This window comes from Larus michahellis, chromosome 7, assembly GCF_964199755.1.
Source record: "Larus michahellis chromosome 7, bLarMic1.1, whole genome shotgun sequence".
Taxonomy (NCBI): domain Eukaryota; kingdom Metazoa; phylum Chordata; class Aves; order Charadriiformes; family Laridae; genus Larus; species Larus michahellis.
Window position 1 is genome coordinate 35949781 of NC_133902.1, and position 21974 is coordinate 35971754.

General features: G+C 39.5%; 2 protein-coding genes across 4 annotated transcripts in view; one reads left to right on the forward strand and one right to left on the reverse strand.

Moving 5' to 3' along the window:
• Positions 1 to 21974, forward strand: part of METTL8 (methyltransferase 8, tRNA N3-cytidine) — a 124324-nt gene that overhangs the window by 24393 nt on the left and 77957 nt on the right. The gene's annotated exons all lie outside the window — the stretch shown is intronic.
• Positions 178 to 15350, reverse strand: CYBRD1 (cytochrome b reductase 1). The gene is made up of 4 exons (XM_074595440.1): positions 15002 to 15350; positions 7384 to 7592; positions 4605 to 4759; positions 178 to 4410 (listed from the first exon to the last, which is right to left on the reverse strand). The coding sequence occupies exons 1-4, from the start codon at positions 15186 to 15188 to the stop codon at positions 4110 to 4112; spliced, it is 852 nt and encodes a 283-aa protein (XP_074451541.1). The 5' UTR covers positions 15189 to 15350; the 3' UTR covers positions 178 to 4109.

The window sequence follows — 21974 nt, forward strand, 5'->3', positions numbered from 1 at the left end:
TAAATTTCATTAGGAGGATCATCAGGAATACTTGGAATTAAGAAATATTTAAGAAATTTTGTACAACTATCCTCCTGTCTGTTTTCAAAAAGCAATCACAGGAACAATTTGATCTTTTGCCAGATTTAGAAAGTTGTATTTTAGTACCATAATATAAATTTGAACTGAGTGGCATCATAAGCTTGAAAAATCATTTTTATTAAGATACAAAAAAAGAATAAGGAAAATAGACATTGTAATTAAACATTCGCTTTCATCTACAAATAAGTATCGCGAGTAACAAAACAATAAAATAATTCTTTAAGTTCTTGTGGACAGTTAGAAACGGAGGAAATAGAAACAGAGTCTTCTGAAATAGAAAATATTTGGCAATATCTTTTAGTTCTCTCAATAAAATATCCATGTAAACAAGTAATCCATATTTACAATATCATATGCAAACCTTTTGATTACATGTAGTAAGAAGTGTACATGTAATTACTGTACATTCAATTTTAAAATTTAATTTGCACCATCATTTCTCAGTTTCATTAATGTTGGAAAAAACACTGTTCTGCTTCTGTGCACAGTACGGTATGACAGCGTGTAAAAACATTAAAAAAATATTATTTTTTTTCAGGCATCTTTAAAAAATAGCACTTTTAGTGTTAGGTTTTGTAACTTCCTACGTTGTAATAGGAATCCAAACTTGGAATGTAAGCTCTACAGTCATGTCCCTGTAAAGACAACAATGTAGAAGATTTCCAACATGCAGAAAAATCCTGATAAAAAAGCTAGAGTTCTACCTTCCACTTATATCGTTGAAAATATACCATTTTATTTCCCATGTTGCTGCTATTACACATAAATACAGGTAAGAAAAGCTGCATGAAAGGAAGGTTAATGGAAGGCCACTCTGAGAAGCAGCTTTAGGAATATGTTTTTTTTCCAGAGAAAGTTACTCTCCAAAGTCCTATGTATTTTTATTTAGCACTTGAACTAACCTCATATGTTGCAACGATACTTAAAGATCTTTTTAATCACTTTAGAACAGAAGCTGAAAGTCTATAGCATGTTTTCTGTTTTGAATTGCACACACCAAGGTTGAGCAAGTTTTAGGAGCTCACAGCTACCGCATCTCACGGGGACCTTCCAAAGACCAAAACAGCCAGAAGCCCACAGTTCACACACACGAGGTATCACTGATAATTCCCAGAATGGAATTTTTTTAATTTATTTATTAATTTATTTATTTATTATTTCCCAGAATGGAATCTTTCAGCTCCCACTGAGTTTCTACTATCACATTTAACCTCAAAGTTGAAAAATAAAAATATAGTCTGGCAGACTACCCTCAAAAGGTTGCTAATCCTTGATTTTCAATTAGTTTTATATCATCAGAATAGAGAAGTAAAGAAATGCCACCATTCTTTTTCAAGTATCATTACTCTTGAGCAGTACATGGAATAAAATGAAAAACAGAAGGCATACTGGTTACTACAGCTTAACTTTACCAGCATATAGAACCATTCACCTAAAAGCTGTTGATTTCAATACATCCAAGTCTGTCGTAACAAACAAAGTCACAGGATTTGTGGGTTTTTTTTCACAATGTACTCTACAGTTAGAGTTTCTTCTAGAACAATCCTTAGACAAGTTAATACCTTCCACACAAACACAGTCGTCTATTAGATGACTTTGTACTCTGCAAGGATTGAATGAGCTCATTTTCACAGGTGGGTGAGACACAGTTAACAGGCCAACACATACCAACTTAAAATGCTGTTAGAAAGCTAGCATAGTAAATTGCTAGAGCAGTTGAGTTCATTTCTTTACTTCACCTGTTATCCTTCAAAAGTGTCAATACAGCAGCTCTCACAAAGACTAAATATGCATCCACCAGCTGTAAGATGCTTACTGATTTCACCAAAAGCAGACATGTTCAGCAGAACACAAGGAGATCAGAAGAAAAGACGACAGTTTTAGTGTTCTCCAGAAGCTACTGCAAATCCCTCTTCCTACTTAATGTTCAATATATAAATTTGTAATAGGATGCATAACATAACCATGTCGTGTCAGCTGAGCACCAATGTCATGTAAAACAAGTGCTCTTGTTTTTCTGTGAGAAAGCTGCTGTCAGTACTATTTGGATTTTATACTGAAGCTGCACAGAACAATTTTAGGGAAGACAGGTAATTGTGTGGAACTTGAAAAACAGGGAAAAAGCTGTCCGATCCATTGCACATAGTGGGACTGGAGGAGTGCTCACACAATAGGATAGTATTCCTGCTGTCATACCGGAATTCTACACTAAGGCATTTAAAAGCAGGTATTTTCCCAAATGACACACTACACCAGTGCTAGGTGTGTCCCAGTCATCCACCAACATATCTAAGTGAAAACTCTGGGATGTAGTCCTTGAAGACCAAAAGGTACAGCAGAAAAGTTTTTTGAATAATTTACTGTGCTGGCTTTCTATACTGCATTCACCGAATAATTAAATGTTATTACAAATCAAATAACAAGAACTGAGGTGCTTCTTGTCAGAGAAGATCCAAAATAACTCATGACCAAAATTGTTTGTACTAACGCAACACTGAACTACAAAAACTGTATACTTGCTAAAGTTTAATGTGTTTAAACATTTTAAAAGCTGAGGAAGATAAAAATTTATGTAGTCTTTAAAAAAATAGGAAATTATATGCTGTCTGAAACTGTCTACAATGCCACATGAACAGTGGTAAATTTGGACTTGCAGGTTTTACAAGAGATTATAATAGAAAGGCTCATCATTTTTGACATGTGCAATCAAACTAATCTACTATAATTATTCTTCTATAGTAGTAAGAAATAAGTATTGTTTATACCTGTGAAAATAATGAATGAGCATAATACATTAATAGTCCCATTGCTAGGAAGAGCTATAAAATTAAAGTGCCAGTAGAGACTCAAACTGCATTATTTAGCACTTTAATTTCAAATTAAAAAGTCATAGTGTTTATAAAGTTTGCTTATAGACTAAAGTATGTTTTCATGCCTGTGACGATGATGATTTTGACACCAGTGTGGAGATACCAAAATTTGGTTTCAGTTCACAGGTAGTGTTTTAATCAAATCAGAAAAGCTCAGCTGTTTGTTGGAGGAAGCATTTCTCACTTCGAGCTACTTTCTTCTGTGGGATTGCTAGCAGTCTTCTCTTGTTTCTAACCTCCTAATTTCTGGTCTAGTGCCACAAATCAATAGAACTGTGCAATCAAATCAAGATAGTAAAATACTACCTTCTGGGATAAAAGGAAGACTTCGTTTAAGCAATACATATTTTTCTAAGTGTGCATCTCTAGTTTTCCAAATAAGACAACTTCTGCATTTGGATGTCTTACAATATCCTTAGATTTCAGTAATGATCGTACATAATCCAAAGCCAAATGCTTTCTCTATATGATATATGATATATTTGGTAGAGTTGGTTAAAAGTCAACAGATAGGTTTTGGCTAAAAAACCCCAAAACATAAAAGCTTTTAAAGGAAACATAACATTTAATGAAATTTTCATTCAAACTTTCATTCCTTTTTTGATTTAAAAATTTTAGACTAAACATTTTAATGGTGCAACTCTGCAAAGTTCTGAATTACCTCAAATCCCATAGAACTTAGTAGCTGGTGAGGGGGTTAATCAGCTTGAGAAATCAGGGCTTCAAAAAAAAGTGAACATTACCAGAAAAATTATGTGTGACCAACCAAACTCTGCTGTCTGGTATACTTCATGACTCTTGATTCATAACCTGCAAAATCATTCAGAGCAAAATTTAGTCTCAATCTTGTTAACTTTTCATGACTCTAAGAGATATAAGCATTAAATAAAGATGTGATATGGAAAACATTTTCCAATTATGTGATTTTCCCATTATCTGATGTCATTCATGCTCTCATTTTTTAAATGAGGACTGAGCATGAACCAATATAATATAATATAATACTGGAATTTAAATTCATGTGCAGAAAACTTGAGTATCTTTGAGCAAGCCATACTGAAAATAAAACCCCAACCTATTTATATATCAATATAACTAAATTGGAAGGAATCAGTGGGATTTGGCAGTATAATAGTACTGTTATTCTGTGTATTTTCTTTACATAGTTGATCGCTGGCCTGCTTCATCAAGTTTGAGGTTTTGCTTTCTGGCTGCTTCACTATTGATCCTCAGGTCAGATTTGTCTGCATTACTGCCATCTGTCATTGTGGATTCTGCTTCTGTGCCTTCAGGAGTCCCTCCAATGGGCTGCAGAACTTTAGCATTCTTTTCTGGGGGGCGCTTCCAATGGGACCTGCTTGCCATCCACAAAATAAGGGCACCAAATATGACAAGCAAAAGACCAAGACAGTTGACAAAAGTTGCCTCTGGTGGGGATGCACTATATGCAGGATTCTTCCTTTGGAAGGGAGAGGAAAAAAAAAGGTCAGTTGTTTTAAAGACAATCCTGGTCTAAAACCAACAGTCTAGGTAGGAGGTCTTTTTAAACCAAACCAAACCAGTGTCTCAGTGCTAGATGGTTGTTATTCTATGAAATGGAAGTATTGTTTGCAATGAATAACCTTAATAAACAAGTGGAAAAAAAATACTTACAATGAAAAGATAAGCTTTTCTGTGATTCCCATGAGAGCTGTTGCAATCACTGTTGCAAAGATGGTAAGACCTGAATAAACATGTATTGGCATGAGAGCTGCTCGGAGAGGAACTGGAGCAAAAGGGAGCAGAAAGACAGCGAAACCCAAGACGAGCTAAACACAAAACAGAACCACAGTTAAAGCTATATGGGAAACAAACTACTTCTCAAGCAGAATAAAAATCATCATAAAAATTCCATTTTGAGATGTCTTCAGGTACAAATTTGAAAAGAATTGGTGTTTTTATTTCTGAATGTGTTTCCCTTTAAAACCAAAGCAGTCATTCTGGATTAGCACCTGGGAAGCAGACATTTAATATTTTATAAATAATGCCACCCAATATCAGTGCCCAAACTGATTGGTAATGCTAAAACTGCAACCAAACTAAGTACTGGAAACCAAAGTTTTCAGTGTCACTAATTCAGTAATATATTAAAGGTGTGAGTAGCTACATTTTTAAAGTCCCTTCAACTCCTGTCCTCTGCTTCTGTTACAGATTTACACATAAATGAAGATGAGAAGGCAGTCTAACCTTCTGACCTGAGTGGACTAAATAATTTTACCTTGATAAGAGTTTTAGTTAAATTACAGTACATGTGTTTAGAAGGGCAATGGTCTCTCAATATGTCAATCAGTTGGCATTTACAGAGTGAAGACTTGCGTGGGTGGCGTGAAATTATTCAGGGGACATGAGTCCTCCCATTAGCACTAATTTTGTGATGGAAGATAACCCATCATGTCACATGGTTTCAGTTACGGTCGTATTGATGTTGCATCCCTTCTTTAGTTTGTTCTATCATTACTCACCCCTGCTGCTAAATTAGAAATAGTGCATGAATTTGTATTTCATCTCGCTTTAACTTCCAGTCTTAGTCCTTGTTTTGTCTTTCCATGCTGGATTAAAGAGCCTGGTATTTTCTCCCTGGGAAGCTTTTTAATACACCGTAATCAAGTCATCTCTTAATCTTCTTTAGATCTGCTAAACAGTTGGAGCGTTTTAAGTCTTTCACTGGAAGATAGTTTTTCCAGCTCTCAAATTACTTTTCCAGATTTTCTTTGCTTTTTTCAATTTTTTTTACATTTAAAAAAATGTGTTCCATAGTATTTCATATGTGTTTCACTAATGCCATATATAGAGGTTAAGATAATCTCTTATTCAAGAATTTACTTCTGTTGTCACAGCATTGTGAGAACTCCTTTTGATCTTCATGTCGTCTTTGAGTACTTCTTTCCAGAGACATTGCTTTTGAAGAGACAGTCTCCATTTTTAATTCCTGCCCTATTCTTAAATTTACGTCCTTGTGCTATGTTGTATTAACATACATTTGGCTTAAATACAATATATTTACACTACTGTTCCTGTAGGTAGAGTAGTATGTGAGCATCCCCCCTCAATAATTTTTCAGTTCTGAGATTGACATGCCAGTTCTGGCAAATGCCAAGTGTCTTCTCTATTATCAGAGATGCTACTTTATTACTGGTTTTTAACAATTGTGCTCAATCAGTTAATAAACTCTCTGGAGACTTACATACCAGTTTGGAGGAAGTAACACCACAGTTCTATTGATAAGATAGGCAGGGCATTAAGTGTCATTGATCATGTTTATAGTAGCAAAACGAAAAGTAGAATTAAGATCTTATTTGTAATTCTTTATCTTAACCATTAGAAAAAAATGCTGATACTCAGTATAGTGGCAGCACAGATTTCCCTGAAATAACTGCATTATAAGGACAAGGAAAATCTTAACATTGTTCCTTCTTATTCATTAGCTGTTGTTCAACCATAAAGAATATACTCAACAATGCTGCAATATGCTTTCTTTTTTCTAAGTGTTAAAACCTCTATTTCAGCACTATTTCTTGTACCTCCTAGCCTGAGCAGTGAAAGATAAAAGTCCAGAACCCAAATCCCTCAGCTGGGGATTTTCTGTGCTTGAACACCAGATAATTAAGTCTTATTTTTTCCTTTTTAGTGTTTGGGCAAAATAATTCAAAATCACAATTTGAAGGAACAAAATTAATTTCCACAGTGTAATAACACAATATATGGAGTTCAGAATGGATATGCAGAAACATCACATCTGTGTGTGTATGCTAAATGTCAGGGCATGCCTGCTCTTCTTCTATGCCAAATGCAAAATATACTGTTAGCTCATTTTAGATGATGATAACTCTAATTCGCTGACAGTAGGAGCAATTAAAAGCATGCACATGAACATTTAGCAAAGTTTTGCTGATTCAGGAAAACTGGTTAGCAAATAGTAGCTCTTTCAGATGTCATATCCTTTAGATCTGCACTGCTCCCTGTTGCTCTTGTTCTGCTGATAAACAAGAGTCTTGAGGCCAAGAAGCGACTAGTTAAAATTATGATAGCCGGAAAAAAAGAAAAACAATTCCTTCATTGGAGACTTCCTTAATAAAAGCTCTAATTGTATTAAAATATGCTGCCAACAAACCAAATACCTTGCTTTTATTTCAGCAGTTTATAGAGCTTAGAAACACTGAGTAGTAAATAAATGGCCATTATCCCAGCAAATAAACAAAATGCTTTAAAATACATTTTTCTTTGAAATCAAGGATCCAGTATTTGCACATTTACATGCTAATTTGCCAAATCACAGAATGTAAAATGGGAATCCCAATAGCTAAGAGTATATTAGTGAGGGCCTGTTGTGCCTGAATTACTCAACACATTCTTCAAATTTACAACCTGTTTATAAATACAGTTAGATTCTGACCTGGAGAGAATAAAATATAACAGCAGTCAGCCCAATCCAGCTGTGCAGACTGTACATGTTAGGAATGTTCCTGGCATTGTGGAATTCAAACACGGCTACCATAGAAACAATTGCAAGAATCATAGCTATGGTATTCAGTCCAGCATGTATGAACTTCATTAGGAGTTTGCTGCATTTCCAGGTCCAGGGCAACCTGTACACAATAATAGCTGAAGAAAGAACAGAAACAAGATTTTATGCCTTATAGGATAACTTCTCTCAGATTTTAATAATCATACATCATTCACGTAGTTCCATTGTAAATTACAGGAAAATCCAACCTTTAATCCTCTAAAAAAGTCTATTAAAAGCCTTTTTCTCCTACACATAGCATAGCATATTCCAAATATACAACTAAGGCTTAAATAGAGCTTTTAGGGAGATTTCTTCCTAATTAAAAAAAAAACCAAACTTAAGTGTGTTTCAAAAAAAGCACAGTAAAGAACTTGGTGTTGTCTTTTCCTCATTCCTTGAATCGATCTAACAGGGATTCTGCATAGGATTTTGATTTTTCCGCTACTAGTCACATTGGAAGAATAAGGCCCAATTTTTATATCCAGAAGACCACCTACTGAGAAAGTGTGTAGGATTATTTCTTCATATTTATTCTCTTTGCCAACTTTGGATAACGCTATTCTCTAATTCTGTAGATGTCTATATGACTATCTATTGCATTGATATTAATAGGACTACTTTAAATGGGAAAAATGCTACTCAGCATAAGGGAATCATAATCTGACTCTTAAGAGACAAAAGCATTTGGCAACTACAACTCTTCTCACACTGTTAGATGAATGTAAAGGTTGTTTTGCCTACATTTGCATTAATAACTCTAGCAGATAGTGTTTTGTCCAGTCTGAACAAAACAACAACTTCTAGTGATCTAACTCCAGACGGCCCTTAGGAATAACTTAGCCTAGAGCTGCTTGTCGCCAGGCTCTCTCCTCGAGGTCCCCACTGCTCCTTCCCTGCCACAACTGTCCCCTTTCGCATGACCCAGGTGCTTTCCACAGGGAACACACGCAGACCAGAGTAGATCACTGAAGCACCAGGTACATCTGATGACAAACTCGGTAGTAATTCTGGATGTGTGACAGCACATAAGTATATTTAGATAGCAGGCGACAAATATTTATGAGGACGCCCGATCACGTGACCAGTAAAGGCTAATGGCCACACCCATAATGTCTTGCCTGGGCAAAAAGACTGACCTCCATTCATCTGATTTATCACATCCTCATTCAAGGTTTCTGCTTATGAAATTACTTTCAAATATTTATATATAATTAGCTTTATTAAAACAAAAGAATCAGAATATATGCAGGTTTTTTAAAAAGTTCCTGTTCCAAACATTAAGAAATAGATGTGCACCAGAAAAAAAACCAAACCAAAACAAACAACAAACAACAAAAACATTACTGAATAAATGCAAAGATTAAGAATTTACTTAAGTGATTCTCATGTGCTTTACATGTTCCTTCTTCATAACTGTAGCTTTTTATGCAAAAAAGTATAGGTTATGGAAAATAAATAGGATATTCATTCTGTATGTTGTGATGAATAATAATAAGTGACAAATTAATTTCAAAGTTCTGTTTGCCTTTTTTTTTTTTTCACTTGGATGCATGCCAGGATATACAGTACTGCGCTAAATAATTCACAAAGAAAACACTGTTCACAAGTGAAATTTCCAGACTACGATCAGATTTTAAGTCAATGCGTGCTTTTACATACTGTATGAAAATATAATACTGGAATGAAAGCATCCCTTAGAATATTTAAATATATACAGCAGTTAGGTAGTTCTCAGCTTTCTACTTTTAAAAAGTAACAATAGTAAATCCTACAAAATCAGGACGATAGAAGCCTGGGTTTTAAGATGGTTTGGCAGTAATCAATCTCTATGACATAGGTATGATTCAGCACACCAAGCTTACGACCACCTCCAACAGTTTCCCAAAAGGTATATGATAGTCTTATATCTTGTTAATATTGAAATAATTGCCTGCATCAGACTGTTATTAATTAACTTGATTCTGCTTTCTAATTTTGTAAAGCAGGTGTGCCAAAGGCCCCAAACAAGCCTCAACATCCCATGAGGATATTCCCAGTAAATCCTCCTTGCTCCATCTCACCATGTGGCCCATAGTATTGTCAATAATTTATTCCAAGTGCAGCAGAGTACTGGACTCTGTATGTCTTGAAGTAAACTTGATGTGCATAGGTCCTGGTTTCAGTTTTCAGTCTTTGATCTCAGAGGGTCAAGTCCAGGCTAAAATTTTCATATAACATTTTCCTTTGGTGCATACGATGCTGTCGTCTAGTTGATTTAACTTCCAAAATCACTATCAAACTCCTTGGTCACTCGTCCACACAGCCTCAGATCTCTGTCTGGGCCATGAATTTTCTGGGCTGTTTCCCATAAACAGAATGATAGAGCAGCAAGGAATACAGACGAATGGTTTGGACACTTGTTAACAATACCATGCATTAGCGTGTTATGTGCCACAGCCCAGGACATATAGTACAATAGTACAATTCGGTTTAATCCTCTTTCTGTGAGGGCTAGGAAGTTATACGTTGCAACTTGAGCAGATCTGACTGTTTATCACCGTGAAAAGACACAATCCCACTTCCCCATCACCACTTTTGTTCCAGTTCTGGGTGCTTCCCCTTGCCTTTGTCATTATTGGCGCTTTTCTGACCAGCAGGAGAAAGAAAGACAATCTGGGGAACAAAGGGGAGAGGAGGAGGAAGATTCTGCTTTCTGTTGTGCAAGCTCTTAAAAACTCGAGACTCAGACATGATGTGTAATTTCATTTCAAAATTAAAACAGCCTGGGTTAAAAGCACATACACAGTTACAGCATTTTTAGTGGTGACATGCTAAAACAGTCCTGTGAAGAACTTTCTCTAGGTGCAACACCTCTACTACTCTTAAAGAGATTTGACAGTCGAGGCATCCTTAGACACAGCTTCTTCACTCAGGTCTCACCCCCGTTTTGAGCTCTGATTTTAAATCACGTCACATAGGGCAGAGTGATCTTGCAGTATCTTCTATGTTGCACAGGACATTTGTTCTTTGCCAAATGTACGAGCGAAATTCTAGAATTAGCTCTCTAGTATTTTCTGTCTGGCGTGTGCTTCACGTGCTCTAGGGAGGTGTCATGGATTGCTCATGAGGTGCCTTCCACCTCAGAAGGCACACAGCGTGGTTGTGTGAGTGCACTGCACAGCACCACCTCACAGCTGCCAGAAAGGAATGTTCTCTTCACTCCTCCTGTTTCCTCTCCTGCTCCTTCTTGGCTGATCCTATCGCTTACCTTCCACAAGCTCTGAATTCCCACTAAGTTCTTTGGGAACCACTTTAACACCACAATGGACAAGTGCCCATTTATGATTTCAAAGGGACTCAAACTAAGCTCATTGAGAGCTGCGTCTTTGCAAGCTGCCTGTGATGAGATCCTTACAGCTCTGCAGTCCTTTGCCCTTCCAATTCTTGAGAATTCTTCAGCCCATTGGATGTTAGAAACTCCAGCGATTAGTTATTTTTCCTTTGAACAGATATTTTGTTATGTTTGAAGCAGAGGTAATTATGTTTGTCAGGTAACTCCAGGCAAGCATTATCTTTAGATGTGATTTCAAGATGAAAGACTATCCTTCTTCAAAATAGATTTCCACTCCTCCTCCTTGCTCTTGCATATTGTCCACCATCTCCCTTCTCCCATCTATGGCACTTGTGAGACCCTTTGTGCAGGCAATTCAACTTTCTGTTCAAGCAAAAACTGTACTTGGGATGGGTGGGTGTTAGTTTGCTGCTAGTTGAGTTCATTCGGTTTATGGGTCTGACAAGGACCGGAGCTGGCACAAACCAACAACCAGTAGGAAGATGAAGTCTGAGTCAAGGAGAAAGCTGAAAGGGAGAAGTGGAGGAAAAAAGTAGGAATCTTTCAGCCACGGGGAGCCATTAGATTGTCTCCCCCACCTAGGTAATTTCATCCATACAGTTAAAATTTAATTGACTCTGTAACACCACACAGTAATGTGGCAGACCAGGATTTTTTGTTCACTGTTCTCTGTAAGAACTCTTACGTAACATTCCTATTGTATTCCTTTATTAATATACTGTATACTTTATTAATATAATAATACTGCTGACGTTAGGCTACATCTTCATCTTTTAAGCCTGTTTAAAATACAAATTATATGATATTTATAAGTCATATATAATGAGGAATATTAATTGTGCAAGCATCTTCCAAGGTTTATAGAGTCAACCTACAACTTTATTGTATGGAGTTTACATGTGACTCATAAGCAGTAGAAGACTGATCTGAGGATGGGAGACAAAGACTACCTCGCCCTTCTTCTTCTGACTCACTCTTTATTCAGTCTTCCACAGCCCGAAAACCCACCATGCTGCTCCTCAGTCTGCAACAGAGATTGTCACATCTCTGTAGAAAAAAAATATTCTTTTATTAGGTGAATAATGGGAAATCCTCAAAAATCATTTATTCCACATTATGTCTTGGTGGGTTTCTTAATTAGTCCTTTGGGAGAGAACCAAACATTATCATGTGCAGGCCAAACATGAACTAGCATGCCAATACTCCTTTGGAGCATGCCCTGTGTCTACAGTCATTGTTCAACATTTCTACATGTAAAATAAGACAGAATTACTTATTTACTTATTTAACCCATTCTATCATGCTACTATTCCTTCAAGCCCTTCTTAAAACTCACTTTTTCCTCATTTTTTTTTCCTATCTTAGTATTTTCAAAAACGTTGCTGCACTAATACACACACACACACTTTGATTGCCTGTGTTTTTCCCACTTCAAGCCTAGAAAATCATCTGGACAATTACTGTGCGCTGACAGTGTTTTGTCAGGTATCATTTACCTATAGGTGCTGATCCACAAATAGTAAGTATTAATATTAACATGCCTACAGCTTTTTCATTTGATTGACAAGATATATCCAACACTTTATCAGGGTACATCTACTTTCCAATATGCACATTATTATAGTCATCCCTTCTACCTCCTACAGACCAACAATGGAACATTTCTATCCTTTGTATAGACTTTAATGAACTCAAGAAACAGTTCATTTGGTTATTATTTCAAATCCTCCACACAAATTTAACCACGATATTTATGAGCTATTCCTTTCTACTTCTAACTACTTAAAGACTTCTTTTTCTTGTACGTGTGCAAAGAGGTATCCTGTTCCCCAGACTCATCCAAATTACTCTGAATTCAGTGGCAGACTTCTGTCAACCAAATTGGAATCAGATTCACAGGGGGATCTTAAGCTGTTGATATTTCATCTGATTTACTACAATACCCCTTCAGTCTCTGACTTTGCTTTTCTTGTTATATAGGACTATATATATATATATATATATATAAAAAAAAATAGGATAGTCCTATTTTTTATATATATAATGTAATAGATATAATATATTCCTATATATATTCATATATATGTATTTATATATATATGAAAAATAGGATTTTCCTCCCCAAACAATGCTCTGTTATCAGTGAATTCCTTGTATCTGTTCCCTTTTTTTTCTTTTTGAGCTACGTTAAACTTCCATTTGCACCTATCCTTACCTACACAAGGTTTGAAGCAACATCCTTACTATGTGACACAGGGAAAAACTGAGTTTCAGAGGAAAAAAAAAAAGAAAATGCGTAGGAAAAAGCTGCAGAAAACCTCCCCCTCTTTTCTTCAAAAAGTCTATGCTTATATTAAAAACAGTAGTTTGGTCATAGTAAGTAGCATAGATCTTAGTGAAGTCATCCAGGTGTTTCTCACTTATTTATAGCCTGAAATGACACTTCCTATTGAGCAACGTTATGTAAAACAACTTCAAAATACTGTTTGTTGCTCAATAGCAATTTGTAACTTGAAGCCACAAAGCTGAGAACACACCCTGCTCCCAGCGAAAAAATGAAATTTGCAGAGGATGTTCAAATCACAACATTCCCTTCCTAGCCAGAACTAGACAGCCACCCACTCCTCCTGCATATTCCAACCTCTGGCTGGGCTCCGGCCGAAGAGCGAACACATATGTGATGCAAACAACGTGTTCCACTGGAATGAATGTCCGGATGTGCTGGACAAGTTTTCTGGCTGGATGAATACAGCATACCATTCAGCAGTGAAGCAGATGTAAATAAGCTTATTAAAAATGAAATTCTAAGTTTGCCTAGACAAAATTTGAGTTTATCTTCTGTTACGAAGAAAAAATACTCCTGCTGACATTTATACTATATGTCTCCAGAGGTTCTTCATTACTTAAGAACAGTAAAATCTTCCCTGTCCTCTCCCCCGCAAAAGTTAGTGGTAAAACTGTGGATAAAACATGTTACTAATGTTTTGCTTAGTTCTCTTCATGTTGAAACTATCAAGAATTTTGTCACTGACTTTATAAAAAGTTACTGTTGGAAGCTGTTCTGTCAAATTTTTAGTTTTAATGCCATTAGCATAAATTGACCCTCCCAAATGTCAGGATTCTTAAGGTACAGTCCAGTGACCTTATTTTTGCAATATTTAACTCTAGTTTAAATATATTCACAGACTAGATAAGCACCTCTGTGGTGCCCCATCATTATCTGCTTTTTAAACATTACTGAGAGCATCACATTTTTCTTTCCTAAATTGATACTGTTTATCAGCTACAGTGTGTGTAATTTAGTTGTTTTCCTGGAATTAGCCAATTATGCTAACAGCAAAAACACAGCTGAAACTCTAGAATTCATGTTGGCCTCAAGGAACAGCCCTGGCACTTGAGACCTAACATGCTAATGGTGTGGGATGGAAAAAAAAAGATACTGCTCATGGTTTAAGTGTAATGGGAAACATTTAAAAGCCAGTCCAAGGCTGAAGTCTATGCAATCAAAAGTTCATACATGCTATTAAAAAAAACCCCTGCTCTGGCGGGAGGGTTGGACTAGATGATCTCCAGAGGTCCCTTCCAACCCCTATCATTCTGTGATTCTGTAATCAGTGGATGTTATTTAGGCAAGAGAATTAAGAATGAGTTTAAAAGACGTATTTTATGAAACAATTTACTCTAAGTCTGGGTTGATGAACTGCATTTTAACGATGCTTCTGGTGCTACATTTTCTCTGGCACGAACCCCGTTCCTGGATCTAGCTCCAGTGGTACTGAACTTTTCCTTTCTCCTCTCGGGACGTGGGAGGGAGCCAAAAGCAAGGGAGCCAAAAAAAGAGAGAGAGACTTTTCCTCGGGCAGCACTTCTGGCATCTCGGTTCTCAACTCGCATAAATTCAGGCTGGCTGGGAAAACGCACCTCGCAAAGCGCTGCTCCAAGTGCGAGGCGATCCCAGGCCAGGGTAAACAAGTGCTTGCAGAGGGGAAAAAAAAACCACCAACCCACATAGAGCCGTTTCGGCTTATTACAAGGGACTCTTTGTCCCCCTCCCGGGGAGCGCTGGCTTTCCTAAACGGCTCCGGCTCCCGCTGTCACCCGCCGCCGGCCGCCCCGCTCCCCGCCGCCCCCGGCCCGCTCCGTGCCAGCCCCGGGCCCGGTCCCCGGACGCACCGATGCCCTGGATGAAGACGAATCCCGTGATGATGAGGACGGGGTGCCAGTTGAACTCCCGCGGGCTGCCGTCCCAGCTCAACCCTTCGCGGTAGTGGAAGACCCAGACGAGGGAGAAGACGACCGAGACGAAGCCGACCAGCAGCGCCGAGCCCAGCAGCGCCAGGAATCGCCCGTAGTCCTCCATCTTCCGCGCCCCGAGCACGGCAGCGAGCGCCCCGAAGGAGGGGCCGGGCGGGCGGGCGGGCGGGCGGGACCGGGACCGGGACCGGGCGGGCGGTGCCAGCAGCACCTCCCCGCGCCCCCCCGCCGCCTCGGCGCCGCTTCTTCTCCGGGAGGGGACTGCTTTTTATTTGTGTGTGTGTGTGCGTGTCAGCCTGTCCCCTGCCTGGGTGCCCGCCCCGCGGCTCTCCCTGCTCCCCGCGACTCGGGGCTGGAGCTGGTGTTGGCGGGTCTTGTGCAGCGGGCTGGGGCGGAGGCGGGCGCTGCCGTGGGGGAGGGCACCGGCGGGCCGCAGGAATTTACAGACCTGCCATAAAGATAAGGCGGCGCAACCATAAGCGCTGGCAGATAAAAGCGGGAAGGGCGCCGCTATGAAGAGGGGATGCGGGAAACGCGGGGTGGGAGCGCGGGTGAAGGCACTGATGGGCTGTACTTGGAGCGCGCCTTCTGTCATTGTGTTATGGTTTGAAGAACCCTCAACAAGTTATTGTCGCTCAGACAATTACATTATCACCCGATGAACCCTCCCTACTCGGGAAGGGGAATCGGGACAAACAAGGAAACCTGAGGGTTGAAATATAAACAAATTTAATAGAACAATAATGGAATAGATGATCCGAGGGCTGGAGCACCTCTCCTATGAAGGCAGGCTGAGAGAGTTGGTGTTGTTCAGCCTGGAGAAGAAAAGGCTCAGGGGAGACCTTATAGCCCCTTCTAGTATCTGAAGGGCGCCTACAAGAAAGCTGGAGGGGGACTTTTTTACAAGGGCATGTAGTGATAGGACGAGGGGTAATGGCTTCAAACTGAAAGAGAGGAGATTTAGATTAGATATTAGGAAGAAATTTTTCACTGTGAAGGTGGTGAGGCACTGGAACAGGTTGCCCAGGGAGGCTGTGGCTGCCCCATCCCTGGAGGTGTTCAAGGCCAGGCTGGATGGGGCTTTGAGCAGCCTGGTCTAGTGGGAGGTGTCCCTGCCCAGGGCAGGGGGGTGAAACTAGGTGATCTTTAAGGTCCCTTCCAACTCTAACCATTCTATGATTCTATTCTATGAATAATACTAAACAATTAACATTAATAGTACTAATGAACTAATATTGATCTCAATACCAATATAAAACATACAAGGACTGTACTTAGCCCATTCTCTCAGCAGGAAGCCGTGCACTCCCACCAGGGACAGCAAAGGTGGGACACTGCAAGCACTGCAGCTTCGGGAGGAAGGGAAGGGCTCAGGGGTCTGGTACCAGGCCAAGAAGTTCTCTGGATCACCACCATCGAGGGAGAGAGAAACTACACAGCAATCTTTCTAATTTATATTGAAAGTGACGTTCATGGTATGAAATAATCCTGTTGGCCAGCCTGGGTCAAGTGCCCGGGTCTCACTCCTCCTCATCCCTGCACCTGGCTAACTTGAAAACACTGAGACCTTGAAACCCGCATGTCATAGCTGTCTATAAAGTTAAGTATTTTCACAAATTCAGACAGTAGAGTCTTCTAAAAATACAATTTTTCCTAGTATCAGAAGAGACCTTACCGAAAAGTAGAATTACTGAAAGAGAAATTAATCCTGTGTCACTCACACCAGGACATATGATCGTCCGCTTCCCATTGGATTCACTGAGACCTGTAAATGTAAAACAGATACTAGCCAGTTTCATATATGGACTTTGGACTAAGCATGCAGGAGTATTTGGGCATTGTTCTGTTGAATGGCATCAAATGTATCAAATGCCCACTAGCTGAGAAAGGGGGCACACAAACCCTAAGATAATTCCAACAGGTATGGAAGGGCCCATTGCAGGGAAGTTAGAGAGGAAAACAGTAGAAAACAAAACAGAATGGCAAAAGAGACAACAGGCAGCTGTAGTAAAAAATGTAACTTGATAGGTTAGACCTGTTTTGTAAAATCATGTATTCGACCACTTTTTCCTTTGCTGTAGAACATCCAGCTGGCTCTGAAGCCTGTCAGCTGTAGCAGGAGGATATGCCCAAACATATATACAACATTGCTTTCCTGGTATTTGATTAGCTTACTTTTGAAATACATATAGTGTCAAAATACATATGAATTAGAAATTCATTAACTGATTGAAAGATAAAAAATACTGTTCACTTTGGCTAGTCTTTGAGATGTCTGATATGCTCAAATTGAGGCTAAAAAAATGAAAGGAAACATTTTTATGGAACTTAAAATAGTTTCAGTAGAGTATCTGGCAATTCAAACCCAGTACTTACTAAAGTGTTGGAAACATCTACATAGAGACGTGAAGACCGAGCCAGATTGAAGTGGGATGCAAATATATTTCTTCATTATTCTTTCTAATCTCCTAAAAATAGATGTTGGGCTCTGACATTTTAAAGAAAAACTTGACTTGAACATCACTTGTATAATGATGTTTAGCTTTAATTTGTGTGGATTTGGTGTGACCTGCTCTCCGGCTTGAAGTGGTTGCTCATTCTAGTGGCATTGGTAACTAGAACACCAATATTGTTAAGTTTTGCAAGTCACAGCATCTAAGAGAAGATCTAAGCCCTCAATCTTCTGATGAATGCAGTCATGCGTGAACTTCCAAGGATGCCGGATTATCATAAACTCATGAGGCAAGCAGGTCATCTCAATATTATGTTCATAAAATTTTTACAAGGTTTCCTGTGGATTGCTTAAATGAAATTAATGTTTCTATTCTTTACTTGCAAACCAGCATATAATAAACCCATAAATCTGCCTCCTTATGCACAAAAAATGTCATGTGGTTTAAACAGCATAGTATTTATACATGATCAATTTTGGGGTATTTTTACCTGTTAAAAATATCTTTTTCTCTAATTCTCTGAAATCCTTTACTCACAGTCTTTTAAACAATCAAATAATCTCTGTTATATTTTCAACAATTTAGTGTTTAGTTAAAGAGTACCCTAAAACCTTCATATTTATCTTGGAATGTTACAGCTTGCAAAGCATCAGTTTCATAGTGTGCTTGTCAGTTCTATACAGCGAATTGCAAAATTACTACATATAATTCCAAAAAAAGGATTCGTAGGCCTCAAAATGTGTCCATTCTTTCCAGTTATATGAGCTGGTCTAATAAAATGTCTTTTGTCTCTGTAAAGCCTATAAACTAACATAAAATAAATATTTATTTTAATCTGCCTTCTACAAACCTAAATCTCCAAATTGCAAAATCCTTCCAGTTCCTGCTGATTTCCGCAAGCTTTGATTGTATCCAGTCACCCCGACAGTCCCATAGAGGAACCAGAATACCCAAGTGGGTTTTAATTATGCCTAAAACTATATGTCTCAGAAGACCTTGTGATGAATTCCTTTAGCTGAAACTGGTGTACCCTGCTAAAGCAGCCCATAACAAGAGCAAACACAGAATTTAATTGAACTGAAAAACGAAGCCCAGTTTTGCCAGCTAACTGTGAACAAAGTGTTTTTCAAATGGAATCAAAGAAATGTGAAAGCTTACAGAGTGTTAAATAAACCAAACCTGAAGAAAGTGCAAAATGAATTGTTACGCAAAGTTAAATGTACTTTGTGGAACATCTGTAATGCGGAAGAGATTTCGGAGAGCACAATTAGTAACTCCTGCCTGTACTTCTTCGTGTTTCCTGTTCTTCCATCGCTTCTTGCCCCACTTGATACATCCATCAGATAGGTATGGAATCAGAAGCAATCTTTAGCACAGCTACGCTGTCCAAGGGGATTGCATGTTTACATGGGGGTGGGAACTCAACATCCTACAGCTGACCGCTGGGGGCTGAATTATGCGCTTGGTAATCTGTTTGGAACATAAACCCCCACTGGCATAAAAATGAAACTAGCCTGCATGGGGCTTTCGCGTCTCTTGGATCAACGAACACCTGTTTTTGTTAACCGTTGCTGTGGGTAGGTGCCGCAGCATTTCGTGATCTCTGTTCTTTGCCTGAGCCTCCATCTCCTAGAGCATATGGATGTGTTTCCAGTACAGCACCAACTCCCTCACTGTGGGGCTCCCTCTTAGTGGTTCTGTTGGCTCATCACCTAATATGCACTTCTTTCTTTGGGTTGCTGCATTGTCGGCTCTAGGAGTAGGATGGCTGTGACTTCACACCTGAAAGAACCCACAATGTAGACAGGCAAAATAAGAGCAATAAAACAGAAAGATTCACAGGTTGTTTTGAGGAGGCAGCAATGGACTCCTGCCTGCATGGCGCCTGCGGTACGTGGCTGCTTGGCAGCTTCTGTCATCGTTTCTATAGTGTTCATACATCGTGAGAGCAGCAGCCTAGACATAAAAGTACATGAATGTTTGTCTAAGCAACATGCCGTGTCACCATAGATCATTATTTTGTGCTTTTGATGTAACTTCTTAAATACAGGAAGTGTTTCTAATTTCCGGTGGCCAGTAATGATGATTAGGGGACTAGAACATCTCTTTTATGAAGGAAGGCTGAGGGACTTGGGTGTTTTCAGTCTGGAAAAAAGATGACTGAGGGGGGATCTTGATCTTATCAATGTTTATAAATACCTGAAGAGTGGCTGTCAGGAGGATGGGGCCAGGCACTTTTCAGTGGTGCCTGGCGACAGGACAAGAGGTAACGGGCACAAACTTGAACATAGGAAGTTCCATGTCAACATGAGGAGGAACTTCTTTACTTCGAGGGTGGCAGAGCCTGGGCACAGGCTGCCCAGAAAGGTGGTGGAGTCTCCGTCTCTGGAGACATTCCAAACCCGCCTGGACGTGTTCCTGTGCAACCTGCTCTGGGTGACCCTGCTCTGGCAGGGGGTTGGACTAGATGATCTCCAGAGGTCTCTTCCAACCCTGTCCATTCTGTGATTCTGTGATTCTGTGATTCTGTGACTGATTTGTCGGAGCTGTAGTTAGAATGAGGTTAGAGTCTCTCTTACCAGCTACAACTTTATCTCTGTTTTCCCATGCTGGACGAGTCATCGAAGATCCAAACCTTGGAACAGGACATTCCAGACCGGTTACAGTGTCCCTCAAAGCATTCGGATGACTTTTCCAGAAGCCTGATGGCTGTTCATCTTGTAAACAAACAAAACTGCTGCGATAGTCCAGCGGAAGCTTTAGAAATATCCTCTCAGAAGTTATCTTACCAGGAGTAATGCTGACAAATGAGTTTAAGTAATCAGTGTTTGAATGGCACTAACAAACCAGAAGGATCCTTTTACTTTTTTTGGCACCGAATTTCATGTCTAAGAAGCAGAACCACTTGACCTTTGCTGTTTAGGGCATCACTGATTTATCTTTGCAAAAATTGCAACTATTGAATGGGACCCTTCCTAGAAATAATCCTTACTTACTCTCCATCCTGGAGAGAGCTTTCACTGAGCTAGAATAAGGTGGATGATAGTGCAGCTTTTGTCCAAAATTCTATACTGGTTGTAGGCCAGCCAGTATTACCTCTGCAATGAAACTCTTTATTGTGCTTTAATCCATAGACGTTTTGCTTCTGTGTGTTGTAAAATATTTTTCTAATAATTTAAGGTCTTTTTTAGAAATTTTTGAAAATTGTGGAACCGTGGGGCAGTAGCTGGAATTGCTGAAGGAAGATTATAAAATGTTACCACTTGCACTTTTTATTTGAGTTGGGCTTTCTCATTTTCTTGCCTGTTGCTCAGCAGCCTTGTGAGTGAATGTGTACTCAATGACGAGAGAGACAGGATGCGTGCTCTTTTTGTGCTCAAAGCAAATCTTATCAAGAGAAGCTGGTCCTTCCTAACTTTTCAGATTCTCAGCACTGACTGAGCCATTCTTCCTGCATGTATCAAATACAAATTAAGACAAGGGTCTTAATTTGTGTTTGACACAAATCAATCCCAGGGCACTTCTGGGATCCCATTTTTCTTCTCTGTTCAGATCATTGAGATATCATGGTGAAGTGGGGAAAAAAAGTATTTTCTTGCAGTAAAAATACTGGAAGTGTACTGCTTTGGTCCACAAAACAAATGTTTATAAGGATTATAAAATCAAGACAGCTTCCAGGCAGTAGAAAGAAGGGGCAGTGGCATTATAAAGGGCTAAAATATGAAGAGTGTGGTGTCAAGAGTCAGGAGTTTCCTAGTTCTCTGCCCCAGAGCATGGAAATGTGCTGCAGGTTGCGTGTCAGAGGCGGGCAACACATGTACATGCCCAAAGTTGAGGTTAACTGCAGATCCAGAAGATAATCAGGAAAACTGCCAGTGTATGAGTCTGAATGTGGAACATCCGAGTAAACACATTAATGGGATAGTTTTCCCATCTGGCTTCTGGCAAGCAGCTGCTGCTGGTGAGGCTGCAATCCTGCAGATCTTGGGGAGTGCGTTGCTTCTCCTGCAGCATCTCAAGGAAGCCAGAGCTCCTGAGCCACTCTGTGGAGTAATTCCAGTGAATTTTTGCTTCCCCTTCCATGCTTCCTTTATTTCTTCCTGAGAAGAACATGCACGTACTCTTCCCTAAAAATATAATCTCCCCTGCTATTTGGCCCTGGTGAGGCCCCACCTCGAGTGCTGTGTCCAGTTTTGGGTCCCTCACCTGAAAAAAGACATTGTGGTGCTGGAGTGCGTCCGGAGAAGGGCAACGAAGCTGGTGAGGGGTCTGGAGCACAAGTCCTGTGAGGAGCGGCTGAGGGAGCCGGGGGTGTTCAGCCTGGAGAAAAGGAGGCTGAGGAGAGACCTTCTCGCTCTCTACAGCTCCCTGAAAGGAGGGTGTAGGGAGGTGGGTGTCGGTCTCTTCTCCCAAGGAACAGGCCATAGGACAAGAGGAAA

What these genes read in the sequence shown, in the direction of transcription:
- CYBRD1 (XM_074595440.1), bottom strand. Translation starts at nt 15,188, where the DNA reads ATGGAGGACTACGGGCGATTCCTGGCGCTGCTGGGCTCGGCGCTGCTG. An exon ending in TTATATTTTATTCTCTCCAG is followed by an intron (nt 4,760 to 7,383) that starts GTCAGAATCTAA and finishes TTTTGTGTTTAG; the next exon opens with CTCGTCTTGGGTTTCGCTGT. An exon ending in GAAAAGCTTATCTTTTCATT is followed by an intron (nt 4,411 to 4,604) that starts GTAAGTATTTTT and finishes TCCCTTCCAAAG; the next exon opens with GAAGAATCCTGCATATAGTG.